This window comes from Microcebus murinus, chromosome 16 (genome assembly GCF_040939455.1).
Source record: "Microcebus murinus isolate Inina chromosome 16, M.murinus_Inina_mat1.0, whole genome shotgun sequence".
NCBI lineage: Eukaryota > Metazoa > Chordata > Mammalia > Primates > Cheirogaleidae > Microcebus > Microcebus murinus.
Genome location: NC_134119.1, coordinates 15,686,058 through 15,711,463, shown reverse-complemented (window position 1 = coordinate 15,711,463; position 25,406 = coordinate 15,686,058). Strand labels below are relative to the sequence as shown.

At 43.0% G+C, this 25,406-nt stretch overlaps 1 protein-coding gene across 6 annotated transcripts in view; it reads right to left on the bottom strand.

Annotated features, from left to right (window-relative positions):
* Positions 1-25,406, bottom strand: part of KIF16B (kinesin family member 16B) — a 280,434-nt gene that overhangs the window by 90,116 nt on the left and 164,912 nt on the right. For 2 of the 6 annotated variants that reach the window (XM_076010916.1, XM_020282003.2), the window contains exons 18-21: positions 8,707-8,739; positions 8,298-8,351; positions 5,431-6,789; positions 1,303-1,455 (exon numbers count right to left, since the gene is read on the bottom strand). In XM_076010916.1, the coding sequence (XP_075867031.1) occupies positions 1,303-1,455; positions 5,431-6,789; positions 8,298-8,351; positions 8,707-8,739 (1,599 nt within the window). The remainder of the gene's footprint in view (positions 1-1,302; positions 1,456-5,430; positions 6,790-8,297; positions 8,352-8,706; positions 8,740-25,406) is intronic. The other 4 variants (XM_020282007.2, XM_012759526.3, XM_076010915.1 and 1 more) reach the window with 3 other exon arrangements.

The window sequence follows — 25,406 nt, the reverse complement described above, 5'->3', positions numbered from 1 at the left end:
ATCGAAAATCATTCTAGTGGCTTGGACTGCCCAAATGGAAGTCCTGTGCAGTTCTAGGCTCCCCTCCCCCAATTCTACAGACACTAGTTAGATAGATTATTTTTAATTAAATGGTTTCCATGTTTACATCCTAGCACTCTCACTAAATAAATATGTACATCTGTATAAACACATGCATAATGCTGCAAACGTGTGTACTACTAACCACAGAAAAACGATTTTCTAAAATCTTAGGTAAAGAGATCACTATTTTAAGTAGAATAGCTCAAATAAAGTACCATATTTACCTTTCAGTACTGAAAACAAAAACATGTGCAACTGAACATGAGCCAAAGACATTTACAAATTATCTCCTCTGATAGTCACTTAAATTTTAAACTAGCCCTATGGAAGATGTAGACCTAGATTTAAAGGGCTAGAGAGGCTCATGCCATTCTGAGTACATTTTAATATCCAAATATGTATCTCCTAATACCCAGGGTTCAGGACTGCCCAGTTTCAAATGTTCCCATAATATAGATGTGGTGGAGAAAAATAACACTTTCTATAGGCAAGGAATGATTAAGTTGATTTATCTAAGAGCTCTAAGCCACAGAGCAACTCACAATGCCATCTAAGTTGAAAATCAAAACTTTACCTATTTGTTATCAATGACATATAAATTGACTGTCAACACATGGTCCTTTTTCTTGGCACAATTCAACTAATTCTATGTCTTTGTTCTATTCAACCTGGTCCTGCATCATTTCATTCTGGATGAGCTTGTTTCCCTGGACCTTTTAATTTTACCTGTCACACAAACTACAATAGACCCTTGAACAACAAAGTTTGAACTGCATGGGACCACTTACATGTGGCGTTTTTTCCCAATAAACACAGCTGGCCCTTCCTATTGGCAGGTTCTGCATCAGCAGCCAAACCGTGGATCAAAAATACAGCATTCACAGGATGTGAAACCCAACTTTTCCTAACCTTGAGTTCTGCACTGACTTGAATAGGCATGGATTTTGGTATCCAAGGGTGGTCCTGGAGCCAATCCACCTGCAAATACTGAGGGATGATTGTACTTGCACCAAGATTCCTTGGACCTGGCTGCCCAGTTCTCAATCCTTAACTTCCTTCAAATGACCTCTCACCCCACCACTCGCAGGGTGGCACCTGCCGAAGACAGAGCACATCTCAGACACACCTGTTACTTGCTGCCCCTTATAGAACCCTCCATATGCAAACTGGCCAAGACAGTACCGCGAGTCATTAAATCACACCGAATGAAAACCATGGAATCAGTGCAATGTCCAGTACCTGGCGTCCATCAGGGTGCCCAGGTGAGATTTTTCCGCACTGAATGGCAAGCCGGAACCAGGAGCCTTCCCCTCCAGGGTCCCATGATGATCTTTCTGAACACCATCAACCTCACAAATCTTCTGCTTCAGCTGCTGGATTTCATGCTCTAACCTATAGAGACGGGAGCCACATCATTCATTCACTGATAGTATTTCCTGAGCATCTTCACAGTGTGAGACACTGTTTTAGAAACCATGAGGACACAGACAAGAACTCCATATAGAAAGAGCTTTACCTTCCAGTAGAAAAGGTAATACATACCTACAACACCTTCTAGTAGAAAAGCTACCATATACTCATAGACAGGGTATAAGGTGATAATGGGCCACAAGAGAGGTCCAGGACAAGCACTGTAGGCATACAAAAATCAGAGACAGTTTGACCATACAAGCAAAGATATTCCCACTGTGCTCTAAGCAACTCCTCAGGGGCAGATGTGCAGGATTCTGAGTTCTCTAACTCCTGCTTCAACAAGAGTTGATCGTGGACTACATATCAAGGTTCCACTGAATATTTCTGCTCAACAAAAGAGATCTGTGCTTTACAGAGTTTTTAAAAACTAGCTATCTAGGAAGAACTTCATAGTCAAAGCAGTTCTACATTGAGTCTTCAAAGGACAGCGAGAATGTGGGCATTTGGGGATGATGGTAGAAGATTATCATGCGCAGAAAGCACTATGAGCAAAGGGCTGTGTCACAAAAGCCTAGACTTCACTTTGGCTAAGGCAGAGGGTAGGGGGAGGGGAAGCAGATGAGACAGACCTGGAGGAGAAGGTTGATTCCATGAGAAATTAAAATAAAGCATAAACTGTGGAACCAAAAATTTATCTCCAGTGATACATGATACATCTGATACGAGGTCAAGGCAGTTCTCCTGCTCGCACTGGCATGCCTTAATCTGGTACCATCAGGCTAGGGGGCCAAGCCTGCTAGTAAACATGGCCCCAGGGAACTTCAGACTGCAGCCCACTTGCTGGATAAATTTGGGCAAGATATTTAAACCTCGGTCTCAATTGCTTCATGGATCAAATGAGAGTTAACTAATCTCTCCATTCCTTTAGCTCTAAAAATCAGAGATTCTTGCTTCAGATGCCGAAACACCAGGATGCTGCCAGCCCTCTGGTGTCACCAGTAGCAACCTGACTGCTCTATCCTGAACACAAACACCAAGTTCTTAACTCTCAGAGATGTGATCACAGGGTCACCAGGGGCAGGCACTCATGGGATCTGTAGGAGACAGTGCCCAGCTTCACTCAGCCTTTCATCTGTCTACCGATTAGCTAGTACTTCCTGAACATCAACTTGCAGGACATACAGTATTTTCATAAGAGGAGGGAGTAAGTGACGAAGAATGATGTAAGGAGCCAGGCGGTATGCAGGCAGAGGATCAGGGGACAATATTAACAAGGTCTCAGCAATGGCCAGGAAAACCAGTAGGATGTGAGCAGGTAATTAGCAATTTTTATGTTTACAGTTCAGACTCCTGCAGGGGTTGTCGAGAGGTATATTACAGAGCAGGGGCAATGGAAAAGACTCCACAGAGCAAACAAGGGGTTGAGTGGGGCTCTGAAGCCTGAATGAGATTCATATGGGTGGCAAGGGACAAGCAGGACATCCCCAGAAAAGCATTCCATGGGAGGAACTGGCCTGCCTATGTGGCAGCCACATGGCCGGTAGACAAGAGGGCAAAGTGGCTCAGAGCCAAGTGGTGAATGGGCCTGGACCTGGGTTGCAGCTCTGCCACTTTCTAACTATGTGACATTAGCCCCCAGTGGATATACCAGCATTGCAGGCTTCAATTTTTCCATCTGTAAACTAGAGATGATGGCACTCTTAATTGGAAGAGTGAATGACAATGCACATATGGCATTTAAAACAGAGTTGAGTTATACAGGGTTAATCTTCACAGTTTACATTGTGACTATTACTATTATCATCATTATTATTAAAGAACTCAGACGAGATAATATCGTTAAATGTGGGTATTGACAGTTTGCCATAGGGACAGGGGTAGGGGAGGCTTTTCCAGTAGGCCTGCTTGATACATGCCAGTGGGGCAGCTGGAACAAGCAGGTGGTAGAAAAGGAGGTAATAAAAGGGATTAAACCTTGTTCACAAGGCACTGAGAAGCCAATGGGAAAGCCAAGTTCGGGCTAGTTATCCAATCTGGTCCCACATGAATTTAATATTTCACACTAGCAGAATTTCAAAAGGGGCCAAGTCAGGATGCAAGGTGGGTCCTGGCTTAGCCATGAGAACCCTGAGAGAAAATAAAATACAACACAACAGACATACCTACAGACAGCTGCAGGGGCATCACAGAGCAAAGAGCCTAGAATGTGTTGGCCTGAGTTAGGTCTTAGCAAAATTTACTCCATCTAAACTTCTGCAGTGAACAACCTGCTTTGTGTGGCTTCTGGAGGAATGCTGACATTGGGTAATCACTTCCATGGAAATTGCAATACTATTATAGAGTATTAATACTAAATGGCCGGTTGACAAAAGCTGGGGACATCAAGTTAAAAGCTCAGGCAGCATTCTTATTGAACACTGCAGGATACAAATTGAGAGCGTGCTCCCCACTACTTTAAATTTCCTGGGGCTGCAGCTTTGTCCAGCAATTTCATTTACATAACATACCTGCAATCATTTCTTAAATCTCCAACCTATTTCTCTGAAATAACAGCATTATGGTGTTTGATTGTTATTTGGTTGCTGTTTTGCATAAGGGAATTACCAGAGAGCAACTGAAAACATAATCCACACAATAAGCTGATCATTTGAAAGGAGGCTGTCCTGACCTTTGCAGGCAAGGTGATGGGCAGAGGTTTCAAGTGACACCTCTGAGACAGTCTTGCCTGCTCACCAGCAACTGACCCCATGCCCCTGCCAAATGCCAAGCCAGGGTCTTAGAGACCAGCAGACTGCACTTGTGTGGAAGCCCCCTCAGGAGGTGCTGTGGGTGGGAAGAGAGCAGAGTTCCAGGCCCTCTGACCTCAACAGACCAAAGGGTCTGGAGCTAAAAGAAAATTCACAGACTCCTGATCTCATCCACCCGCTTCTTGCACAGGTGAGGACACTGAGGCCCAAAGAGGCAAGATCCTGCCTAAGGTCATCCAGGCAGGAAGGGGCTGGGCCAGGGTATGAATACTCCTGGCAGGTCACCAACTGGGTGAGGTGTGCACACTAGGAAACCAGCATTCCTGGGGGCCTTTCCCTCCTGTCTGTAGGGCTCTGGAAAGGTGTTCTCAAATTCATGTACTCAGTCATTTTGAAAACATACTGTCCGGTAAGCATGGTGACAGGGAACAAGTGGGGAAAGGTAAACATTCTTACCTTACCACAAAAAGGGTGCTTGTTCCCCAATTTTATTTTTCATAACACCAAAAATATCAGTAAATCAACAAACGTGCTCGGATATCTCAATGTGTTTGGAGTGTGGTTTGTTGGTTTGGCTGGTTGTTTTTTAATGTAGAGGCCTGAGGCCTCCTCTCAAATACTATGACTCAACAAGGATGAGGAAGTATTGATTTTGAGTTCCCACCAGGTTTTGAGAATCAGTACATTATATGCAGCCCATGAGCTCTGGGAACCCACAAGTGCTAGTCACCAGGGAAGACGTGAAGCCACTGGTGAGGAGGGCAGGGGAGGAGGGCAGCAGGAAAAAAAAAAAAATAGGGAGAGAAGGAAAGAGACAGGGAAGGTGAGGGGAGAGAGGAAGGGAGAAGGCAGGGCAGAATCAAGGTGGAAGCTATCTTAGTCTTTTGCATTTATCAAAATATTAAATACAACACACACATTCCACAGGTCAATGCAATGATGGACATGACCTTTGCTTTTGTCTATGTGTTTTGTTTTTTTTTTTCAACTTTAGGCCAATCATTCTAAAACAAGGATCCTAAGCAGAAATAAAAGAATGTTCGGGGTACTTTTCTCAGTGCTGGCAAAAATGAACATTTGCCTATGTATTAGAGAACAGAAAAGCTAAAAGAATCGCTTTTTAAAAAGGCAGTGAGGAACAGACCAATGGGGAGGGAAGGGCACAAAATGATCAGTCATCTGGCACCCACTGTATGCGGCCCCTCACCTCTCCCGGTCCTTCTCCAGGGCTTCCTGCTCAGCCTCCAGGCTGGCCCGGAGCCCCGACTGCTCTCGGCTGCTGCTGTGCAGGGTGGCCAGCTTCTGCCTCTGCTCCTCGATCTCCAGGCCCAGGGTGGAGCGCCGCTGCAGCGCCGAATGCCTCCTCTCCAGCCTGGCCACCGCCCGCTCCAGCGCCTCCCTCTGCTGCTTCTCCCGCGATTCCAGAATCTCCTTTTCCTTCTTCCTCACTTTCTCCTCCTGGCGCGCGATGTTGGCAGTGAATTCAAAGGTGGCTTGGAGCTTCTGCAGCTGGCTGGCGTTGGCCTGGTACTGTGCAAGCTGCTCTTCTTTTTCTTCGATTTCTTTTTCCACTTGATAAAGAGTGTTGTCTAAACTGAGCGGGCCGCTGTCGAGGATTTCAAACGCTCTCTGCTTTTCTTCCAACAGGGTCGGCAAATGGTTCTGCAGGAGGTACTGGAGCTGGCGCTCTTTATACTGCAGCCTGTACTCCGCCGGCTTTATTTTCTCTAAGCCTGGGGCCGCCGGGGTGACCGTGGGGGCGCCCTCGTCGCGTTTTCCCGGCAACCGGGGCTCTTCCTCGCGGTCGCATTTTAAACGCTCCAGGGCCTCGTGCTCCTCTTCGACTTCCTTGCTCAGGAGGTCCTTCTGCTGAACCAGGTCCCTCTCCAAGCTCGCCAGCTTGACCAGCTGCCTTCTCTTGAACTCGAAGAAGTGCCGCTGCGCCTGCTCTAACTCCCCGGCGTCTCCGTCCCCGCCGGCGCCAGCCTCCTTGGCCCGCAGGAGCGACGCGCGGATGCCCTCCAGGTCGCGCTTCTCCCCCGCCACGCGCTGCACCTCCCCGCGCCGCAGCAGCCGGATCATCTCCTGCTTCTCCCGCAGCTGCTCCTCCAGGTGGGCCACCAGCATCACCTGCTCCTTCTCTTGCTCCTCCAGCCTCCTCTTCTCCAGCTCGAGCTTGGCGCACTGCTCGTCCTTCTCCCTCTGGAGCCGGCCCAGCTCCTGGAATATCTGGATCTTCTCGGCCTTCTCGTTGTCGTTGAGTTCCCGGAGCCGCTGGAGCTCTTCCTGGATGCGGAGGAAGCTCTCTTCCTCTTGTCTCTTCCTCTGCAGCTCGGTCTCCTGCTGCTCCCTCAGCCTCTCCTCTTCGAACTTCTCCTTCTCGGCGAGCAGGTCCTTCAGCTTGTTCTCGATGTGGAAGCTGCGGCGCTTGAGGCTCTCCTCCTGCCTGCGGATCTGCAGCTGCACGATTTCCGTCTCCTTGCGCCGCGTCTCCACCTCCTGCTGCATGCGCTCCAGCTCCGCCTTGTCCGACTTCTGCTTCTCCTCCATTTCTTCGATGAGTTTCCTGAAATGCAAAGTCTTGACTGATCATTATTTGAGCACGGTGTTCGAATGCTGCTCTGACTTCTACCTAACTGAAATGTTCTCAAGATGCACATACAACATAAAGCCAAAAATGTCATTAAAATAAAAAAAAGAGAAGGAAGTGCTCCCCTTTAAAATTTTCAGCAGCTTCCTGTTTCATTTTGTTTTTACCCTTTTAACAGTCCAACGTATCATCTGCCTAAGTCTCCTGAAGCAGCCTCTGCTATCATTTCTTTGTAGAGCCTATAATCATAATGTGTTATGCATGATATAATTTAAAAAGCCCCCTGAGCTCAAAGAGAAAGAACCATGGCCAATTTAAATTTAAATGTGAATAATTTTATTCGGCCCAATGACCAAAACTCAACAGAAGTTCAGTTACGAGATGACATTAAATAAAAATGCTTATGCTGCCCTTAACTCATTGGGGTCAAATATCAAAGTCAAGATAATCAACAGTTCATTGTTCCAGCTCCAACAACTACATGCTATTTAGCATTTAATCACTAGTTTGGGACAAACGGTGATCACCAAATGGCCCCAAATATTAGTTTATTAGTGCATAACACTAAAAATAACTGGAGTCTCCATTAGAATACTCAGATGCATGATTCTAAGGGTTACATGTTACATTTTTCTCTTGAAAAGCAAATGATCTTCCCTGGGTGCTATGTCAAAGTTTCAGGCTTAGGATGGCCTCCAAATCAAGAACACAGAGTAAGAGTGCAGATAGGTGGCTTTCATCTCCTGACCCTCCAAACATCTCTCCTGTATGCTACATGAGTTTAACTGAAAACTAAACTAATTCATTTGTGACTTTTAAACTCCAGATTCTAGAAAATAAATATCTAGAGTTTGCAGATTTTCTATGGCCTTAGTTTCTGTTCCAGTCTCCATCCTTGGTCCATTTCTTAGCTTGTTAAATAGAACAGGAAAAAAAGAAAAGTAGAAAATAGGTTTTATCAGGCAAAGAATTATTTCAGAGCATATAAGGAACTCTCCAAATCGATTAAACAGCCAGACAAACACACACAGAAGAAAAGTGAGCAAAGAATATGAAGAGGAGAATTGTAGATGGGGAAATACAAATGGTCAAATAATATCATAAGGAAAATGTTTATAAGGAAGGGAAATTATCATTCTCTTGGCTTTTTAAAAACTCGGGATATTATTAGGAGAAAATATACATTTGAATTAAATTTAAACAAATATATATTTGATATATTCAATTTAATCAGTGTATTCAATTTGCATACTGAGTCTATTCCCCCTTTCTCATATTTGAAGATGAACAGTTAAAAAAAAATAAACATGAGATTTTAAAACCAAGAGTTAAAAAGAAATGACGTATAGACATAAGACATGTAAATAACAGATAAGGAGCAAGAGGGAAGTACTGAGACAGACACATACGAATTCCGTCCAGGATATTGATAAAGGAATCCGCAAGCTACATGAGTGTTGAAACTCGAACCCCACATGGCTTACCTTTTACTTTCCAATTTTTCAAGTTCTTCACGCTGTTGCCTCTCAAATTCAAGTCTAATAAAATCAAATGAAAATGAGTCACTTCTCTGAAAGAGCTTTTCCCTCTCTCTCTCTCTCTCTCTCTCTGTATGTAGAATTATATATTACAAAAAGCATCAGTTTTTCAACTATTATTTTTAATTACCATCGATTAGCAAATTTAAAATGTATTCTTTGCTCTATGACTATGATTAGAAATTAGATATACTTTTGGGTGCTTGAACTAAGACTGAAAAGAACAGATTTTACTTGACAGAAAACAAACAAAAATACTATTGAAAAAGCAAAGTTAAATGAGACTTCTAAATGATAAGCATGTCTACTCCATGCAGCTTAGTCACTGATGAATATATAAAAACGGAATCTCTACCTTAGACAGATGGGTCCTTTTACAGGGAAAAGACTGTCAGGGAGGTAGAGAAAGAGCACAGACATCAATTAAGAAAAAAATTTAACAGGAGGAAACACAAGGAGAAAAGCAGTAAGGTACTTAACAGCTAACAGCCATGTACAACTTGAAACATCTTTTTGTAAATATCACTTTTCCCACTAATTTCATGAAACAAATACTCCAAAAAGGTAGCTCTGTTATGTTTTACACATAATACTGATAAAAATTACATACCAATAATTAAAAATAATAGTCTAAGTCATATTTTTACTACCTTATATATAGTTATACTGCACACAGGTTCATCAAGACCTTCTATAAGTAGTAATGTAATACAGGAGTTACTGAGGGTCATGAGATGGTGAAAAGATTTACCACAGTGTTTGCAGAATAAAAGGATCTAGGTCATTGGGAATTTCAAAACAACTCACTAAAATATTGATAAAGCAAGCTGATTTCTTCTCAAATATCAGATTTAATTATTGCAAGGTTTCACTATTGCTATTAAACAGCATGAACGATAATTCTTAAACATTTCCCTGTTGTTGCAGAAGAGCAGCTATAGCTAAAGAGCTGAACTATGGAAAAATTTACCATAAACCCTTCTCTGTGGGTAATGTGTAAACCCAGACTGGCAACAGAGTTGCTTAACAATTAGCTAATGAATATTTCAAATAGCTCTCTTTCCAACTTAATTTGGGCTAATAATGAGATTAAGATGTCTGGTGGCTTTCATAAACAGAACAGAGGTACCTATTGCTTGGCAGGTACTGTGATGAGTGATTTATACATGTTATCTCCCTTTGTCCACCCAGCAAACTCTGCAGGTAGCAAACAGTACCTCCACCTTACAGATGAGGAATCCCAAGGTTCAGATATGTTAAACAACTTGCCCATGGTCATAGTGCTAACACGTGGCAGAGCCAGGATTTGAAACTATGATAGCCTGCTCCCAGAATTCCTATTAACTCATTTTATGAGCAATGTTCAAATTTGTGATATAAAACAAAAGTATTAAATCCTTCACTGAAACTTGTTAATTAGGCTTCTATGTATCCTACTGCCAAATGAAAATAATATGTAGCTTATTATAGACATTGTCATCTATGAGAAATCAGTCCCATAAATGTATATGAAAAGTATTTACCAGTTATGGAGGCTAGCCCATATGTCATTACATTAAGTAGGTTTAGGACTTCATTAAAATTAATATGTAACAATTCTCTTTTATTTAACTATAAATAGAACCTTGGAGAAATTTTCAAGCTGATATCTTCATACTTCAGTATAGACTTATATACAGTCTTTCTAGAGATATTTACATAGCTAAAAGGAGTCGTTGGATAAAATATTTTTTTTAAGAGATGGGGTCTCACTCTGTCATCCAGGCTGAAGTACAGTGGCATCAAGGCTCACTGTAGCCTCGAACTTCTGAGCTCAAGCAATCCTCTTGCCTCAGCCTCCTGAGTAGCAGGGACTACAAGTGCATGCCTCCACTCCCAGTTAATTTTTAATTTTTTGTAGAGATAGGAGGTCGCTATGTTGCCCAGGCTGGTCTTAAACTCCTGGCCTACTCTGCTAAATATTATACATGTACTAATTACACTTTAAAATGTTTCTCTTTCAATAATCAATAATCAGTGATACTTATTTTAGATATAAAACCACAGTAGATTGTAAAATATAAATATGAAAAGTGTCAGTATCAAGGAAAGAATATCAACGATAATTGTACTTGGATGTGGCTTCATTTTAAAGTAAGTGTAATTCACTATCTCGCTTTACTGGAATTATCATGGCCTTGAACACTAACTTCCCAAAGGTAATAAGTAAAAAGAAAACCACAAAAGGATGTAATTTTTGCAGCAGTTTATAGCATTTTAAAGTGACATTTGGAAGTATACATAGTTCCAAATGTGTTAGTTCAACAAAAACACATGCACAAAACCTATTTTTATGAGAAACAGCCTTCGTTTTGCATTAAAAGACATCTAGCATTTTAGGTATAACCACATATCTTGCAATTAATGTACCTGTTATCATTGAGAATGAAAAAGCGACAGAGTGGGAATTTCTCAGGTTACACCATTACATTGAAAGTGAAACTGTGATGGGTGGATGGATAAAAGGTAGGATGGATGGAAGGAAGGAAGGAAGGAAGGAAGGAAGGAAGGAAGGAAGGAAGGAAGGAAGGAAGGAAGGAAGGAAGGAAGGAAGGAAGGAAAATTTAAATAAACTGAAAGCATACATATCTGCATCCTTCTATTGTCCTAATGGTATCTGTTTTGCACCTATCATGTCATTTCACTTTCTAAAAGGAAGATGGTGACCCAGGCCCAGCCAACACCTACGTGGGCAATTATGACCGGCCAGTGAGCCAGGAAGGTAATGGCAGCTGAGTTCCAGACTACAACATGCTGGGAAGGAAGATCCCACCTGGCAACAGATGTGGGCTGAGGCAGTCTTACTGGTAAAGTCCCCAACATGAATGTTTTACCCTGTTGTCTTAGTAGGTATACAATCAATCAGATAAGGAAAAAATTCTTGGTCAATGGTTAGGCCAAAATTTTTCCTAAGTGATTTTTAAGTTACAGTCAAATATAAAGATGGCTCCATGGGCATATGATGGCCCGTGCAGCTACACAGGGCCTGAGCTCAGACAGGCCCCGCACTTGAAACTCTGCTGTCATTTTTAATGATATTTGAACAAGACACCCCACATTTTCACTATGTACTGGACCCTGCAAGGCATGTGTCATTTTTGGAAGCACTCCTGGCCTGTTGCCTAAAATGCTTGGTGGGGTTTCTCAGTCCATATTCTGGTAGGAACTAGAAAAGGACTAGAACCCAGTGGAAGAGGTTTCACCTTTCCCTGATCCTTCACAAGGGCCTGGGTTCTGGCTGCAGTGGGTTCTACAATGCTTTAGATCAAAACAACTGACCTTCTCACCACCCTATCACTCCTCGGAAACTTTTAGCTAGTCTCAAATCACCTGACAACCGAGCAAATTCTAAGGAGATTGGGGTATTTTAAAGACTGAAGAGAAATTTTAGATTTGAGTATTGGGTTTGTGCTGGACCTATCCAACCTTCTTCCTGATGTTGAGAACCCTAACATTCTAGATGTTCTTTGAAGAATAAGCAGAAAGCAGATATTCCCCTGGGGTAGGTTCAGGGAAACTGATGAAAGAATCCAGCCATTCATTCGCATCTTTGACTCTACCTGGAAAGGCCTTGAAGTCTTTCCTAGGTGTGTCAGCCCTCAGGTGAACTTTCATTAGAATGCTAAGAACAGTACCTTGTAGACACAATTGGAGTTTCTACACCACTAACTCTCCCCTCATCCCTTTTTCAAATCAATGTCAGGTTATCCTACAGTAGACGGACTTAACATACAACAATTCAAGGTGTGTATGTATATCAAGATGGGGGTGAGGTGAAATGGCAAGAAGTCGCACATGCAATTTAATCTAGAAGGTTGTGAAATTAAACCCTCCAAAATAAAAGACAGAGTTTATAACATAAATACCCAAAACACTCTGGGAATGGTTTTCTAATAAACTTTCAAATCCCTAGTCTAGAAAGTATTCTGTTAAATTTTTCAAAAAGCCAGCCTTAAGCCTTTTTAGTATTGCAAATGGAAAGTGCCCAAAGAAATAATGATTGCTTTAAAAAAATAGTAAAATTTGAAAACCATAAGCATTTTCAGTAGGTTTCTCCCCAGCCTATTTTTTCTCATAACAGTGATACACTGTGCTCTAAAAATGATGGCCAAGACCACAGGTGTTAAACTCAGAAACTTTCCTGATCAAGCCAGAAGATCACAGGCAGTCTGAACTGGATGGGAACTCAAGTGATCCTATATTCAACTCAGCACCCACCCTTACATCCTGCCCCCTCTCTCCCTCCTACTTTTCAGTCCAGGAGACTGAGGCCCACAGACTATGAGAGAAAGGCCCAGTATGACTTCTTCTTTAGAAGATCCAGAAGTCAAGCCCACCTCTTACAACTCCTCATCCATCTACCTTAGAATTGTTTCACTTCCTCAACCAAACCATGGTACCTTTTAGCCCACCAATAGCCTCCCAAAAGTGAAAAATAATCCATCATTCCAAAAAATAACTCTTCCTATTGGACAAACCAGAAGAGTGTACCACGGGCAGTTTTCCTGCCACTTCACTCAGCCCCATGCATTCTACACACACAGCTAACCTCGCCAAGCTCCAGCGAGATTCAAAGCGGGACTGTCAGGAGAATGAAGAATGGACAAAGTGCCCTTGGGCACTCCTGAGAGAGGGAATGATAGCAAAAGAAACCGTGCACATATATCGATACACAGAACGTGATGAGCCCAACAAGAAAGGCACATTATCGACAGGGGATGGGGCGGAGTGAGAACATTTACAGCTGCAGGGATGACAGGAGGCCTCACAGAGGAGGTTTTGTCTGATCTGGGCCTTGACAGATGAACAGAATTATGATGGGCGTAGGGTGGGGCAAATCCAGCAGAAGAAAAATAGGAAGAGAAGAGACAATTAGGAGGAAGCTGTGTAGAGGCTCGCCTGGCTAGTACTTAGATGAAATAAAGGGAAGTGATGAGAAGTAAAACCAGGATGTTAGACAGTGGGTAGAAAGTCCAAGGTCCAGCCGACACATGCTTGGGGGCACCTTCCTGGGCAAGCTTCCCTTCCCCCAGCCTGAGCAGCCCCACATCATGGGGGGGGGGTTGGGGGTAGGGGTGGTAATAAGCACTGCTAAGTCAGCAAAAATAAAAAAATCGAAACCATTGCCCTCATCTGTCCTAGAGTTGGGGGCAGCTAGCTGATATATAACGAGTATGTTACATGATAAGTGCTATGAAAAATCATAAAGCTGGGTAAGAGAATGGATTGAGAAGGGACATTCAGGAGAAGGCTGCATGAAGAAAGGGAGTGGCCCTGAGGATGTGTCTGGTGCTGACACGAGGGAGGAGTCAAAGAGAGACCAGGAAATGACATGGGCCGTGCACTGGGAGCACAACAAGATGGCATGGTGAGAAAAGACGAAGCCAAGGAGAACGGCAAGCGGAGAGCAGGGAACCAGGGCCTCATGGGTCACAGGTCCAGGACTACTTGACGATGGAGACCCCCACCTTGGTTGACTGTATCCTAAGGGCAAGGTGATCAACCAATGACTATTATGGATAGTGTTTTGAGGTCAGTGACATGAGCTTCAGAGCTAGAAACCCAGTATCATGGAATTCTATAACATAAATGCACCATGCACACAACCTCATGTTGTTCGAAATGAACATGGCAGACGATTCTGATAAAAGTTTGGTGGGATCTATACTGGGTAGCCCAAGAAGAGGTTAGTTTAAGGAAAGAAAAGCTGTGCACACTTGTGGACAGAAAGAAAGGAGAGCAGAGAAAGGAAGTTTGAAGATTCAAAAAAAAGACTCGTGAGCTGCACCACAGTTCATCTGCCATGATAATACATGGCTGAACTGAAGAGCTTTGCAAATCTGCTTTATACCTTTGTACATCTTTGAGATCATGCATGTGAAAGACAAAAGACAACATGTTAACATGTCTTTCCAGGCAACGCTTGAAATGAGCCCCGGCTTAGAGGTCTCAGGGGGCCCCTTCTATCCCTCCACCAGCCTGTCCACCACTCCCAGCTGGGCCTTTTCTAGTCTCCAATCCAATGGCTCATTCCTTCCTTTCCTTATTTATCTCCCTGACATTTCTCTCCTCATTCTTCCCCTTATTTCTTTAAACAGCAGAAGGCAACAAATACAGAATTATGCTGACAAAATAACAAGGCAGACAAAGATTTATATAAAAGAATTAATTGCAATGTCATCAACAATTTACATAGAAAAAAAGAAATAGTTCCAAGTGTCCTTAATCATTAGGCAAAAGTTACATTATAATATATACACAGAATGAAGAATCATGTTCAGTGGCCTAGGAAAAAGCTCACAATAAAATATTGAGAGAAAAAGCAGAATACAGAACTGTGAATCTAGTGTGATGTCAATTTTTTAAAATACTCTACATGATGGATAATTATGATGTCTGATGTACAATATATATACTTTAAAATTAAGCAAATATTACAAATGTAAACCATTATTTCTTAGTGGAAGAATTATGAACATTTGTGATTATTCATTTCTGCATGTTTTATATAACAAGGATTTCATTTTATAATGAGTAAGACTATCTTTTAAAATTTGTTTAAATCTACTTTGATTGTAGCCATCATTTCACTTCTGTTTCACTTCTATCAATCTCTGGTTTATTTCCATTTGTTTCCAGCAACGATGACAATTAACTTTAGGTCATGAGATATGGGGATTACTGATGGTGACTGAACATCTGATGTCACTGACTTGGGAAACAACTATTCAAGGTTAGCATTATAGTCTGTGATAAAGGAAGGGGATGGAAATGCCTCATTGGGGAACAATTCACATATATACACATTCGGTCAAGAATTATTCCTTAAATACCTACTCAGAAGTGGGGATATGGTATTGAGAAAATCAGACCCCTTCACTTACCACTAAGTACAGAGACCAAGAGTAGACACACAGTTGCACCAACAGACACAATCACCAACTATTTAAAGTGCTAACAAGGAAAGATGCAGGATGCTATGAGTGAATAGCCAAAGAGATGAAATTTGGACTGGGGATGGCAAATCCTCTTTGAGGAAGTGACATTTAAACGGAGTCTTAGAGACTATGCAGGACTTGGTCATGGGAAGGGCTGGTGGAAACATGGACTAGTCTCCCAGCAGGAGAGAGCAGCATATGCAGAGACCTGGGAGCAAGAACGGATACGTAGAAGTGGAACGCTTGACTGAATCAGCAACATGAGCTAATCAAATGAGTGAATACGTTACAGAAAGCTGGTGACGTGTAATTAAGTTACTACAATATGTTCCTTCGAATGAAAATCATGCTGTCATGCAGGACTGTGGTCCCCAAACCCTGGGCCACAGACCAATAATGGTCTGTGGCCTGTTAGTAAATGGGCACAGCAGGAGGTGAGATACTACGAGCAAGAGAAGCTTCATCTGTGTTCACAGCCGCTCCCATTGCTCACCATTCCACTCTGCACCCCCGCACCCCCTTGGAAAAATTGTCTTCCATGAAACCAGTGCCTGGTGTCAAAAAGGTTGGGGACCGCTGATATAGGACTAAGAGGAAATCTACTGTCTCCACCCTTGCCCATAACAACCTTTCATCATTTCACTAGGAAAAGTCTCATTTGCTCAGTTGACCTTTACAATTTGGCTTTAAATTGTGCAGTTACAAAATAAGTGAGGCACACATGTAGCCCACTACTCCGATAATGCAATCTAAAGTAACTGAATAAAGACAGATTGTTCTTTGAATTCAACAGCTCATCTTTCTGGCTACTTTGAAAACAGAAAACACACAGAAGCTCATCATTTAAAGTGGCTCACAAGTGGAATAATGTTCAAGGACAAAAAAGGAAAAAAAAAAAAGTCGGTAATTAACACTGATCTCAGTTAATGGAGGAAGAAACCTACTTCTTTCAGTGGCTTTCATCACAAGTTCCCCAAGACTGTGTATCTTAACAAGCTATTTAAGGCAATCTATAGCAACTGTAAAGTTAGTAAATGGTCCATAAAAAAGCAAGACAACTGAAACCAAAAGCTGAAGAAGAAACCAGCCTTGCAGCAAACTAAACTTTTTAAAAAATGGTAAGACTCAAGAAAATAAGCCAGCAGAGAGAAACACAGTAAATAACCATCAACTAAAACACAGGCTAACTACCAAATTACCAGCAACATAAATATTGCCAAGTACACGGATAAAACGTCTGTGCTCAAGGTCAGCAAGAAAAAACCAGGATAAGACAATTTATAAAGTAGCAGAAAGTGAGCAAGAAGAGGAGAGAAAAGTGCGGCCAGCAGGCCACTGTGCCTGCAAAGAAACATCGTCCTCCCTCCTAGGACATTCATGGGGGATTATGAGCTTATCTAGAGGTGTGAACTTTGTCAAGAATATCTCCAGCTATGAGCAGATTCTATTTCTGAAGCCCTTTCTACATTGCATTTATGAGATGTCTATTAAGTTCCAGGTACTACACTGTGCACTGAGTGAACAACACGCTAGATTCTGTGTCTGTTTCCTGGAAGCTTACAGGCATCTACAATGAAGGACATACCCCTGTTAGCAATGTCTGCTTACTTTCTCCCTAATGTGATGTATTTATACTCCTAGTTTAGTGAAGGGGGGGAGGGAGGAAAGGAAGAGAAGGAAAGGAGGGAAGGAAGTAACCATGGAAAACCACAAAGATTTAGCTACAAATCTCTTCATCCCAATACCTTGTGACAGTTGAAAACTAGACAACACAATGCATACCAGTAGAATTTAACTTAAATAAGATATGGAATATCCATACACTGGAATATTATATGGACATGACAATAATGTATGCAAATATTTGAAAGGAAAAGAAATATTAAGTGCAACAAACTCTTACAAGTCCAGTATGAACCCATCTTGGTAAAGGATGTAAAATATAAATGCATATATATATGGAAATGTGTATCTACACACACACACACAGAGAGAGAGAATGAAAGACAGAACAGACAAGAGCTATAGGCTAGAATATTTAGCAACGTGTTAACGCTGCAGTAATTTCTTTTTTTGCTTGTTTGTGATCTCTAAATTTCCCATGACGAACACATTAAAATAAAGAATTAAAGTATCGCTCAACTGGCTTCTTGTCCTGATGGGCGATGATGTTAGGCCATCCTCAGAGTCGGGGCCTTTCCTGGCCACGAGGTCAGTGCTGGCTGTGATGCAAACCAAAGCTGTTCTCAGGCCTCTATGCTGCTCAGATGACACTCCTCAGGTGGCCCACCAAGTGCAGGGCTGATCCTGACTTCTGAGCTTTTTGGATCTAACTGGGATTGAAACCTAGGTGCTTCCCCTCTTCAGAATTTAATTATACATCCATTTAAATGGGCTCACTGCTGGTTAGTGCTCAGAGGAGGCTAATGCACCAGTGAAAAATTCTTGTATTTTCGAGACTGAAATGAGCTTGGAAGTTATCTAATTTTGCTTTGAGCGCCTTCAAGAAGCTGTGAAAGCTTCCACATCCTGCCAAATTAGCTGCCTGTTTGCAGTCTCAGAGCAAGGGCTTGGTTTCTTCTTGAGGCCTCTGTGCCAGCTGAGGAGGAATGTTTTCCCTGCAGGGAAATTATCTCCTGGCAAAGACCCTGGCTGGGCACTTCTCCAACGTGGAGCTAACTCCCAAAGGAAGTCACCAGGCGGCTTTGCCTCTTCCAAAAATTCTCTGGCACTAAGTATCACGCATGTGTGTGTACAAATCACAGTTTCCAGGGAGCTTGAGGTGTGGGCCAGCAGTAAGTTCCAAAACTATGTTCTAACTTTACGCACTCAGTTGGGCCGTTACAATGTGCTTGGGTAGCAAGGATTTCACTTGTAAAACTCCAAATTGAATGATAAGTCAGAGCATGGGTTTTGTTTGTTTGTTTTTAGACATGGGTTATTTGGAAAATTAAGAAGTTGCCTGCTGAACACAGACAACAATCAGGTTGCTCTGAAGATAAGCTGGATCTTACTGGATACAATAATTTGCAAACCAGTCATAATCCTTTCAGAGACCTTTGCTCTGGGAAAAATTGAGTACTATGCAGTAACTTTTCAGTTTATTGCAAAACACATATTCAGAGCTACACAATACCAAAGAAACCAAGAGGTATGTTAATCTGCAATAGTTAAGAACGCCATCAAACATGTAGGAAGTACAATCTGTGTGGGTGAGCAACTCACAACGACAGCGGCCAGGTAATGTGGAGATGCTAAAAAGTGTAAACGGCCCATTTGAAGCCCAAGGCGCCTGGATGCCTATGAGCAGACACATCCTTTGTGCAGAGAGCAATTCTGCCGGCCAAAACCTACAGCTCAGTGAACATTAGTGAAGTGCCCACTATGTGCAAGCTTCTGGAGATTAAAGATGAGTAAGGCTTGGTCCTTGCCCTCAAGAAACCTACATCAATTAAACACACAAGCATCAACTAAATGAGTTTGGAAAAAGCTAGGATACAAGTATGCACACACTGCCTGCCAGAGGATAAAGAGGGAGCATTTGGCTCCAACTAGAGATGCACAGAAAGCTTCCTAAGGACGCAATTCTTACACTCAGAAGATGAAGACGACTGGCCAAAGAACGAAGAGCAGGAAGGTTTTATAGACAGTTTTATAGATAGATAGGTTTTATAGACCCAGAAGCCTAGAATGAGGCATTATCCACTTGAACCAAAAGATAAAGTTCAAGGTGGAAAGTGACTGAAGATACTGTTGCAGAACCAATTCATGGCTGATCATCATGTTGGATGGAGCCAGAAGTCACCTCCTAGAGGTCTTCAGGGGCCAGGCCAGATGCTGGGAAGAAGAGGGGGTCTTGGAGGAAGAAAGGGTCACCCAGAAGGGTTGAGGAGGTGTGGTGAGCTCCACCTTCAGGTCCAAGGCTGGGACAGGACTCCTGGACAGGTCCATGCGTCTCCTTCTGCCATCTCATACAGGAAGTCAGGAATCACCATCAGGGCCATGAAAGTCAGAACTCTGCAGCATTTTCTATTTCTCACATATTGACCATGTTGGCCATTTAAAGAAAAAACATATTTCTCCCATATGTTCTTCCACAGTGATGGACAGCAAAATCCTCAGAGGGAAGAGGCCCCACAGGCTTGCTGGGGTGTGGGTGGAGACAGCAAGGGGAAGGAGGCCTGAGAAGACAGAGTCTCTATGTGAAGTCAACTTGGAAAGAAAAGAGTCCCAGAGGGCTTGAGTGAGCAATGATTGCCATCACCTGGCAGAAGGCAGGCTGGTGCTCAGGACTCAGGGCTAGAAGGGAAAGCAGCTGCAAAAACTCAGAAATAGTTGCATAGACAGACGTGGGCACAAGAGTTTAACACAAAGGAAGAGAAGGCGAGGAGGGCTGTGTGTGGGCATCTTGTGGGGGACCACAAAGCTAACATAATATGCACCTATCATGCATTATGGAATAATTAGGAGGGCCAGCAGCTAGTCCATGTGAGGGGGAAAGTATTAAGAGCAGCAGAAGAAAGTTCTGCAACAAGTCTGTCTGAGCGGGAGGTGCCACCAATGCTCTTTAATTTCTGCTTGTTGAAACTGGTGCTAGACAGGTGACAAGGCAAACATGGGGTAAAGGACTCCACCCTCTGCACTCCTTTCCAGGGCTTGCTCACCTGCTGAAGCTGCGACACTGCTCACAGGACCCTGTGACCCCACATGGGGGCCCTAGGAGATGACTTACAAGGAGATGTAGTGCACTGTGGAGCATGGGTCTGGGTGGAACTACACACTTGGCCTAATTTAAAGACCTCCCTCCAAACAAATCCAAGTTAGTCATATGCTAAGACAATGCTACTGCCGTCCTGATTTCTGAAGGGCTTCACAAGTGTCTTCTCTGTTCACTGAATCCTGCTCCGAGGTGACTGAGTCCCAGTCCGTCTTAATCGCTCGAGCCCCAGCACGGGGCTGGACAAGTGATGGGCCCTCAAGCGCCAGCTGAAGGACTGAGGTAACAGCGGAAGAGCTGTGGACATCTGTTTTATTCAACAGCGGGAACTGCCTTCACGCTGCAAGCCGAGGAACAGTGCTTCTGACAGACCACACAAACCCCAGCTTTTCCCAGAGGACGTCTGATTGCTGACAGAGCACTGAAAAGCACAGTCACTTACAGGAGCAGGTTCAAGGCTGGGGCCTCGTTTTTTCAAGGTTGTATTCATTATCCTCCTTGCCTCTTGACAACCTGCTCCTCCCCCTCCCATATTTCTAGTTCCACTGGTGGCAGGCACCACCCAACCAGTTATTTAAGCCAGAAATTGGGAGTCAACATCTTTCCTTTCTTGACATCTCACCTCCCATTAATCATCCAGGGCTCACGACTCCCTGCTCTGATTATCTCCACAGTTCGGCCGCCTTCTGGATTTCTGCCAACACTGCTGAGCTCGAGCCCTCACGTCTAGCACCCTCATATACAGCTTCTCCAGGTTCTCGATGCTCTGCCATCAGAGCACTCCCTCTCAATGCAAGGGTGGTCAGGCTGCTCCTTGGCTATAAACACGCCTTGGACTCCTACCATTGACTGGGTCTTGAGAAACATGGGAAAGAGCTGGTTGAACTGAACTTGGCAGAACCTACGAGAGGTCATGTAATCATCAGGATACATCCATGTGAGATCTACACTCATCATTTATTTACTATACTTATTGGGGGAACTGAATTTTCAGATATTCTTTATTTCTATATTTCCAAATGCTGTTTTAAAAATTGGACATTCTTGGAAAACAGAAGGAAAAAAAGTGGAAAAAAAAAGGAATAAGATACCACCTCATACCCATTACGATGGCTACTATCAAAAAACAGAAAATCACAAGTGTTGGTGAGGATGTGGAGAAACTGGGACCCTTGTGCCCTATTGGTGGGAATGTAAAATGGTGCAGCTGCTATGGAAAATACCATGGTGGTTCCCTGAAAAATTAAAAATAGAACTATTGCATTATCCAGAAATTCCACTTCTGGGTATGCCCCAAAACACTAAAATCAGGGACTCAAACAAATATTTGTACACCCACGTCCGTAGAATACAATAGCCAAAAGGTAGAAACAACCCAAGTGCCCCTTGTAGATGAATGGATAAACAACATGTGGTATATATGAAATATATAATGGAATATTATTTGGTGATAAAAAGGAGGGAAATTTTGACACATGCTCCAAAGTGGAGGAACCTTAATTAAAGACATTATGCTAAATGAAATAAGCCACTCAAAAGGACAAGCACTGGATGATTCTACTTAGATGAGGTACCTAACGAAGTCAAATTCACAGAGACAAAAAGTAGAACATTGGTTGTTAGGAGCTAGAAGAAAGAGGGCATGGGAAGCTACCATTTAATGAATATAGAGCTTCAATTTTGCAAGATGACATGCGTTCTGGAGACTGGTTGCACAATAATGTTAATGTACTTAACACGACTGAACTGTGCATTTCAAGTGGTTATCAGGGGAAGAATGCCAACTGAAGATCTACCTACCCTTCAGGGACCTAAAATTCAGGATCATCATTCTCTACAGCAGGTGGCAAGTTGAGGGGAGCTGAGAGCCAGGGAGAGAAAAGGTGTGATGAAGTATTAAGTAATTTTTAGTTGAATTTATACTTAGTACTGCAGGGGCAGCAGAGATAAAATGTGCCTGTTAACTGAAGTCAGGTGAACAGGATGCATAATGGTAGTACTGATGCATCCAGAACAATCTACTCGACCAACTATAGTTCATTCTAAAACAGATGCTTCTCCCTTATATTCTCTGACTGCCTGGGCCTATTCTCCATTTCATCATGAGGCCCTCTTCCCACCTTTTGCTCAAGGATCCCAAACGTGATCTTAAGATTATTCAAATAGCTTCAGTGTCATCAGGAAATTGACCTATACCACAAAGACACATTCCTCTGCATAACATATATCTTGCTCCAATATTGGAACATTCATACCCAGAGAAATTAATTGAAAAATCTTTTCCAAAGGGTCTCATGTGTCTTACTAAAATTTCATCCTTGCTTGCTAAATTTTCATTAAGTGTGTTATATGAATGACACCTTAAGATACAGAAAAGAATAAAACAAGGCCCCTGACCTCAGAAAGCTTCCACTCTAATAGGATAAACACACATACAAGCAAAATCCTCATCCAATGCCACCCAAGCCTGTCCTCCCTGTCTCACCCATCTCAGGAAACGTGTATCATCTGACCCACAGTTTAAATCTGAAACGAAGGAATCACCCACGATCCACTTGATTCCACTTTGATCCATCTCTGTGGCTAACATCCAGTTCCAAGCCACCACTATATTTCACGTCTATATTACCAAGGAAACAGCTTTCTAAATGGTCTCCTGCTTCTGTGGCACATTCTCCAAATGACAAACATCCTAACATTTGTAGTAAGCGCATCTTCACATTATGCTCCTGCTCTCCTTCTGGTGGTTTGCCAGTTCTCCTAGCAAAAAGTCCAACTCCTTCCAGTAGCCTGCAAGGCCCTGTATTACCTGGCTCTCAACAGTCCCCAACCTCATCTTGTGCCACTCTTCTCTTGCTTCCTACATCCCATGGACTATGGGCCTCTTCCCACTTCTCATTCAGAAGCCACTGCACTTGCCCTCCCCTGTCTGAATGCTCCCCATTCTACCCCTTTCTGTTTTATGAGTGTCATCTCTCTACTCAAGTCTTACACCTAATGTCCCCTCCTCAGGAAGGGGACTCCTGACCACTTCATCAAAAGCTACCAAGACTTTGATTTCACTTCATTTTCACTTTCTGGATTCAATTTTAAATTAGCTGTTGATTGTTTCTTCCCTCCAACGAGTAAACTGACCTTGTTAGTATTAGTGGCAAGTGTGTCCCTGTCCTAGAATCCCACCTGGTTCACAGGAGGTGCTCAGAAAGGATTTGTTGACAGATGGATATGCATTACAAAATGTACACAGCAATGGAGGAACACAGCAATGGGGCATTATACAGTGAAGAAGGGACATTTCTGATTGCTGGGAGGAGAGTTGGGAACAGCTTTCAGAGGGAGAGATTGTTTGTACTATGCCTTGGAGGATGAGTAGGTAGAAAAGCAGAGAAGCAAAGCCACGCCTTGGGCTCTGGAACTAGCAAGGGAGAAGCCCCAAAGGCATGTGCTAGTCCAGGTGAGACTGAGCAGGGAAAACAACACTGGAGGTGGAGCCCAGGATGCATGCAAGGACACACTGAGAGAGGGGCACAGATGATGGAGAGCCCGTGTGACGCGGTACAGGGTTGGAACTTTATTTTTCACACCATGGAAAGTCAAAAAAAAAGTTCTGAGGGTGACAAGTGGCACACTTTGACCTGCATTTTATAAATACTGAGAAAAACTGTTGGAACTTAAAAACAAACAACAAAAAAATGGCATTACTTTTAAGAGAACTACATGTTCTCCTATGTTTGGGGGAGAAAAGGAAGGGCTTCCATCCCATGTGTGCATGCAAGAAAAAGAGGGGCCCATGGTTAGTGAACCTGTGTCTCAGAGGAAAGGCTGAGTTTTCAAAAATTGCTTTTTGGTTTTCAAAGGCATTAAACAGCCACGTTACATTTCCAAATGGATTCAAATTAAGAGGCATCACCACTGCTGAAGACGACGAAGGTGGTACCTGGATTCCTGGATTAACTGGGTCCTGAGCCAGGAGACAAATCCAAGCAAGGAGTCTTCGTGTCACAGAACGATTTAATTAGACAAACAGTATTTAACAGATGGGAATCACACTAATTAAACTGAAATTAACACTAAAGACCTGCAGTATTATATTAAACTTAAAGTAAACACATGAATGATTCAATCTCAGTCACCATAAAAGGCAGCTCCTAAAACTATTTTAAGGAATTAAAGACCTACAGCAAAGCCTACCTTCCAAAGGACTGATCATTTAGTTGCTCTCAGAGTGTTCTCACATTTCAGGGGTCGTGTGGATATGGCTTATTTTAAGAATTATTTAGTGTGCACGACCTTCCTCAATAAGCATGTAACAAGATGGAAAAGCTGAACGGTAAAGACAAAGGCTGACCCAAGGGAGGAAACTGCTTGTGCTTCCAGACGTCCTGGAAGGAGGGAGGGGCCCTGGAGCCTATAGCCAGGGGGCTGGACTAACTGGCTTTTTTCACCCCTAGCTCAAGCATGGAGTTGGATCTGGGCTTCAGCTTGCTGGTCTATAAAAGGAGGAATCCAGACATGTGCTCAAAGGTCCTTCCTATGACAGTGAAGAAACAGTTGTAAAGTATCTGCTTTCCACAAACCACAGTGCTGACTTGAGCTGAAGGGCTGATTGCCTCTGAGCACATGAAATGCTGAGTGTGTGGGGGGCACAAGCAATGGAACTGACCTCGGGGATGAAGTGGCCCCCCAGCTGGAGTAAGGCAGGCAGTAACAGAGCCAAAGATGGGTGCTGGCATCAGACAGCCCCGGACACGCACCACAGCTAAAACTAACTGTGATACAGGGGTGAGCAAACGCATATACATTTCCCCAACATATAAAATGGGAATAGGGCTGCAGTGAGAATGAAAAGATCATGAATTCAAGGTGCTTACCTCACTGCCTGGTGTACAGTAACTACTAAATAAACGACAGTTCTAGAAGATGTTGTTCTCGTTAGTTTTATCTCACTTATTTTGCTATTAGATTTACCTCCATTATTTTATATGAGATTCTCCTAGTAGTAAAGATAAAAATTATGAAACCTCACACGAAACTGGAAAGAACCCCTAAAGTCCTTTCATCCAGCTTCCTGTTTTTAGGCATTTTCACTACCACTGTCATGTTACTGATGAAGCCACTAGGGACTTGAGCAGTTAAGCTGACTGCCCGAGGTCTCCCAGCCCCTAAGTCCATTTAAAACACTCTCGTTTGTGCTCTCAGTGGTCCCCTGGTGACTGGAAGTAGTGATGATAACTTCCTGGGCTACTGGATGCCCTAAGAATCAAGGCTGCCTCTGTTAATAATTTATAAAAGGAGATAAAAGTGCATAAGCCAAAGGGATTGTGCACTGAGCAATCAAAGTGCCGACTCTAAAATATTAGA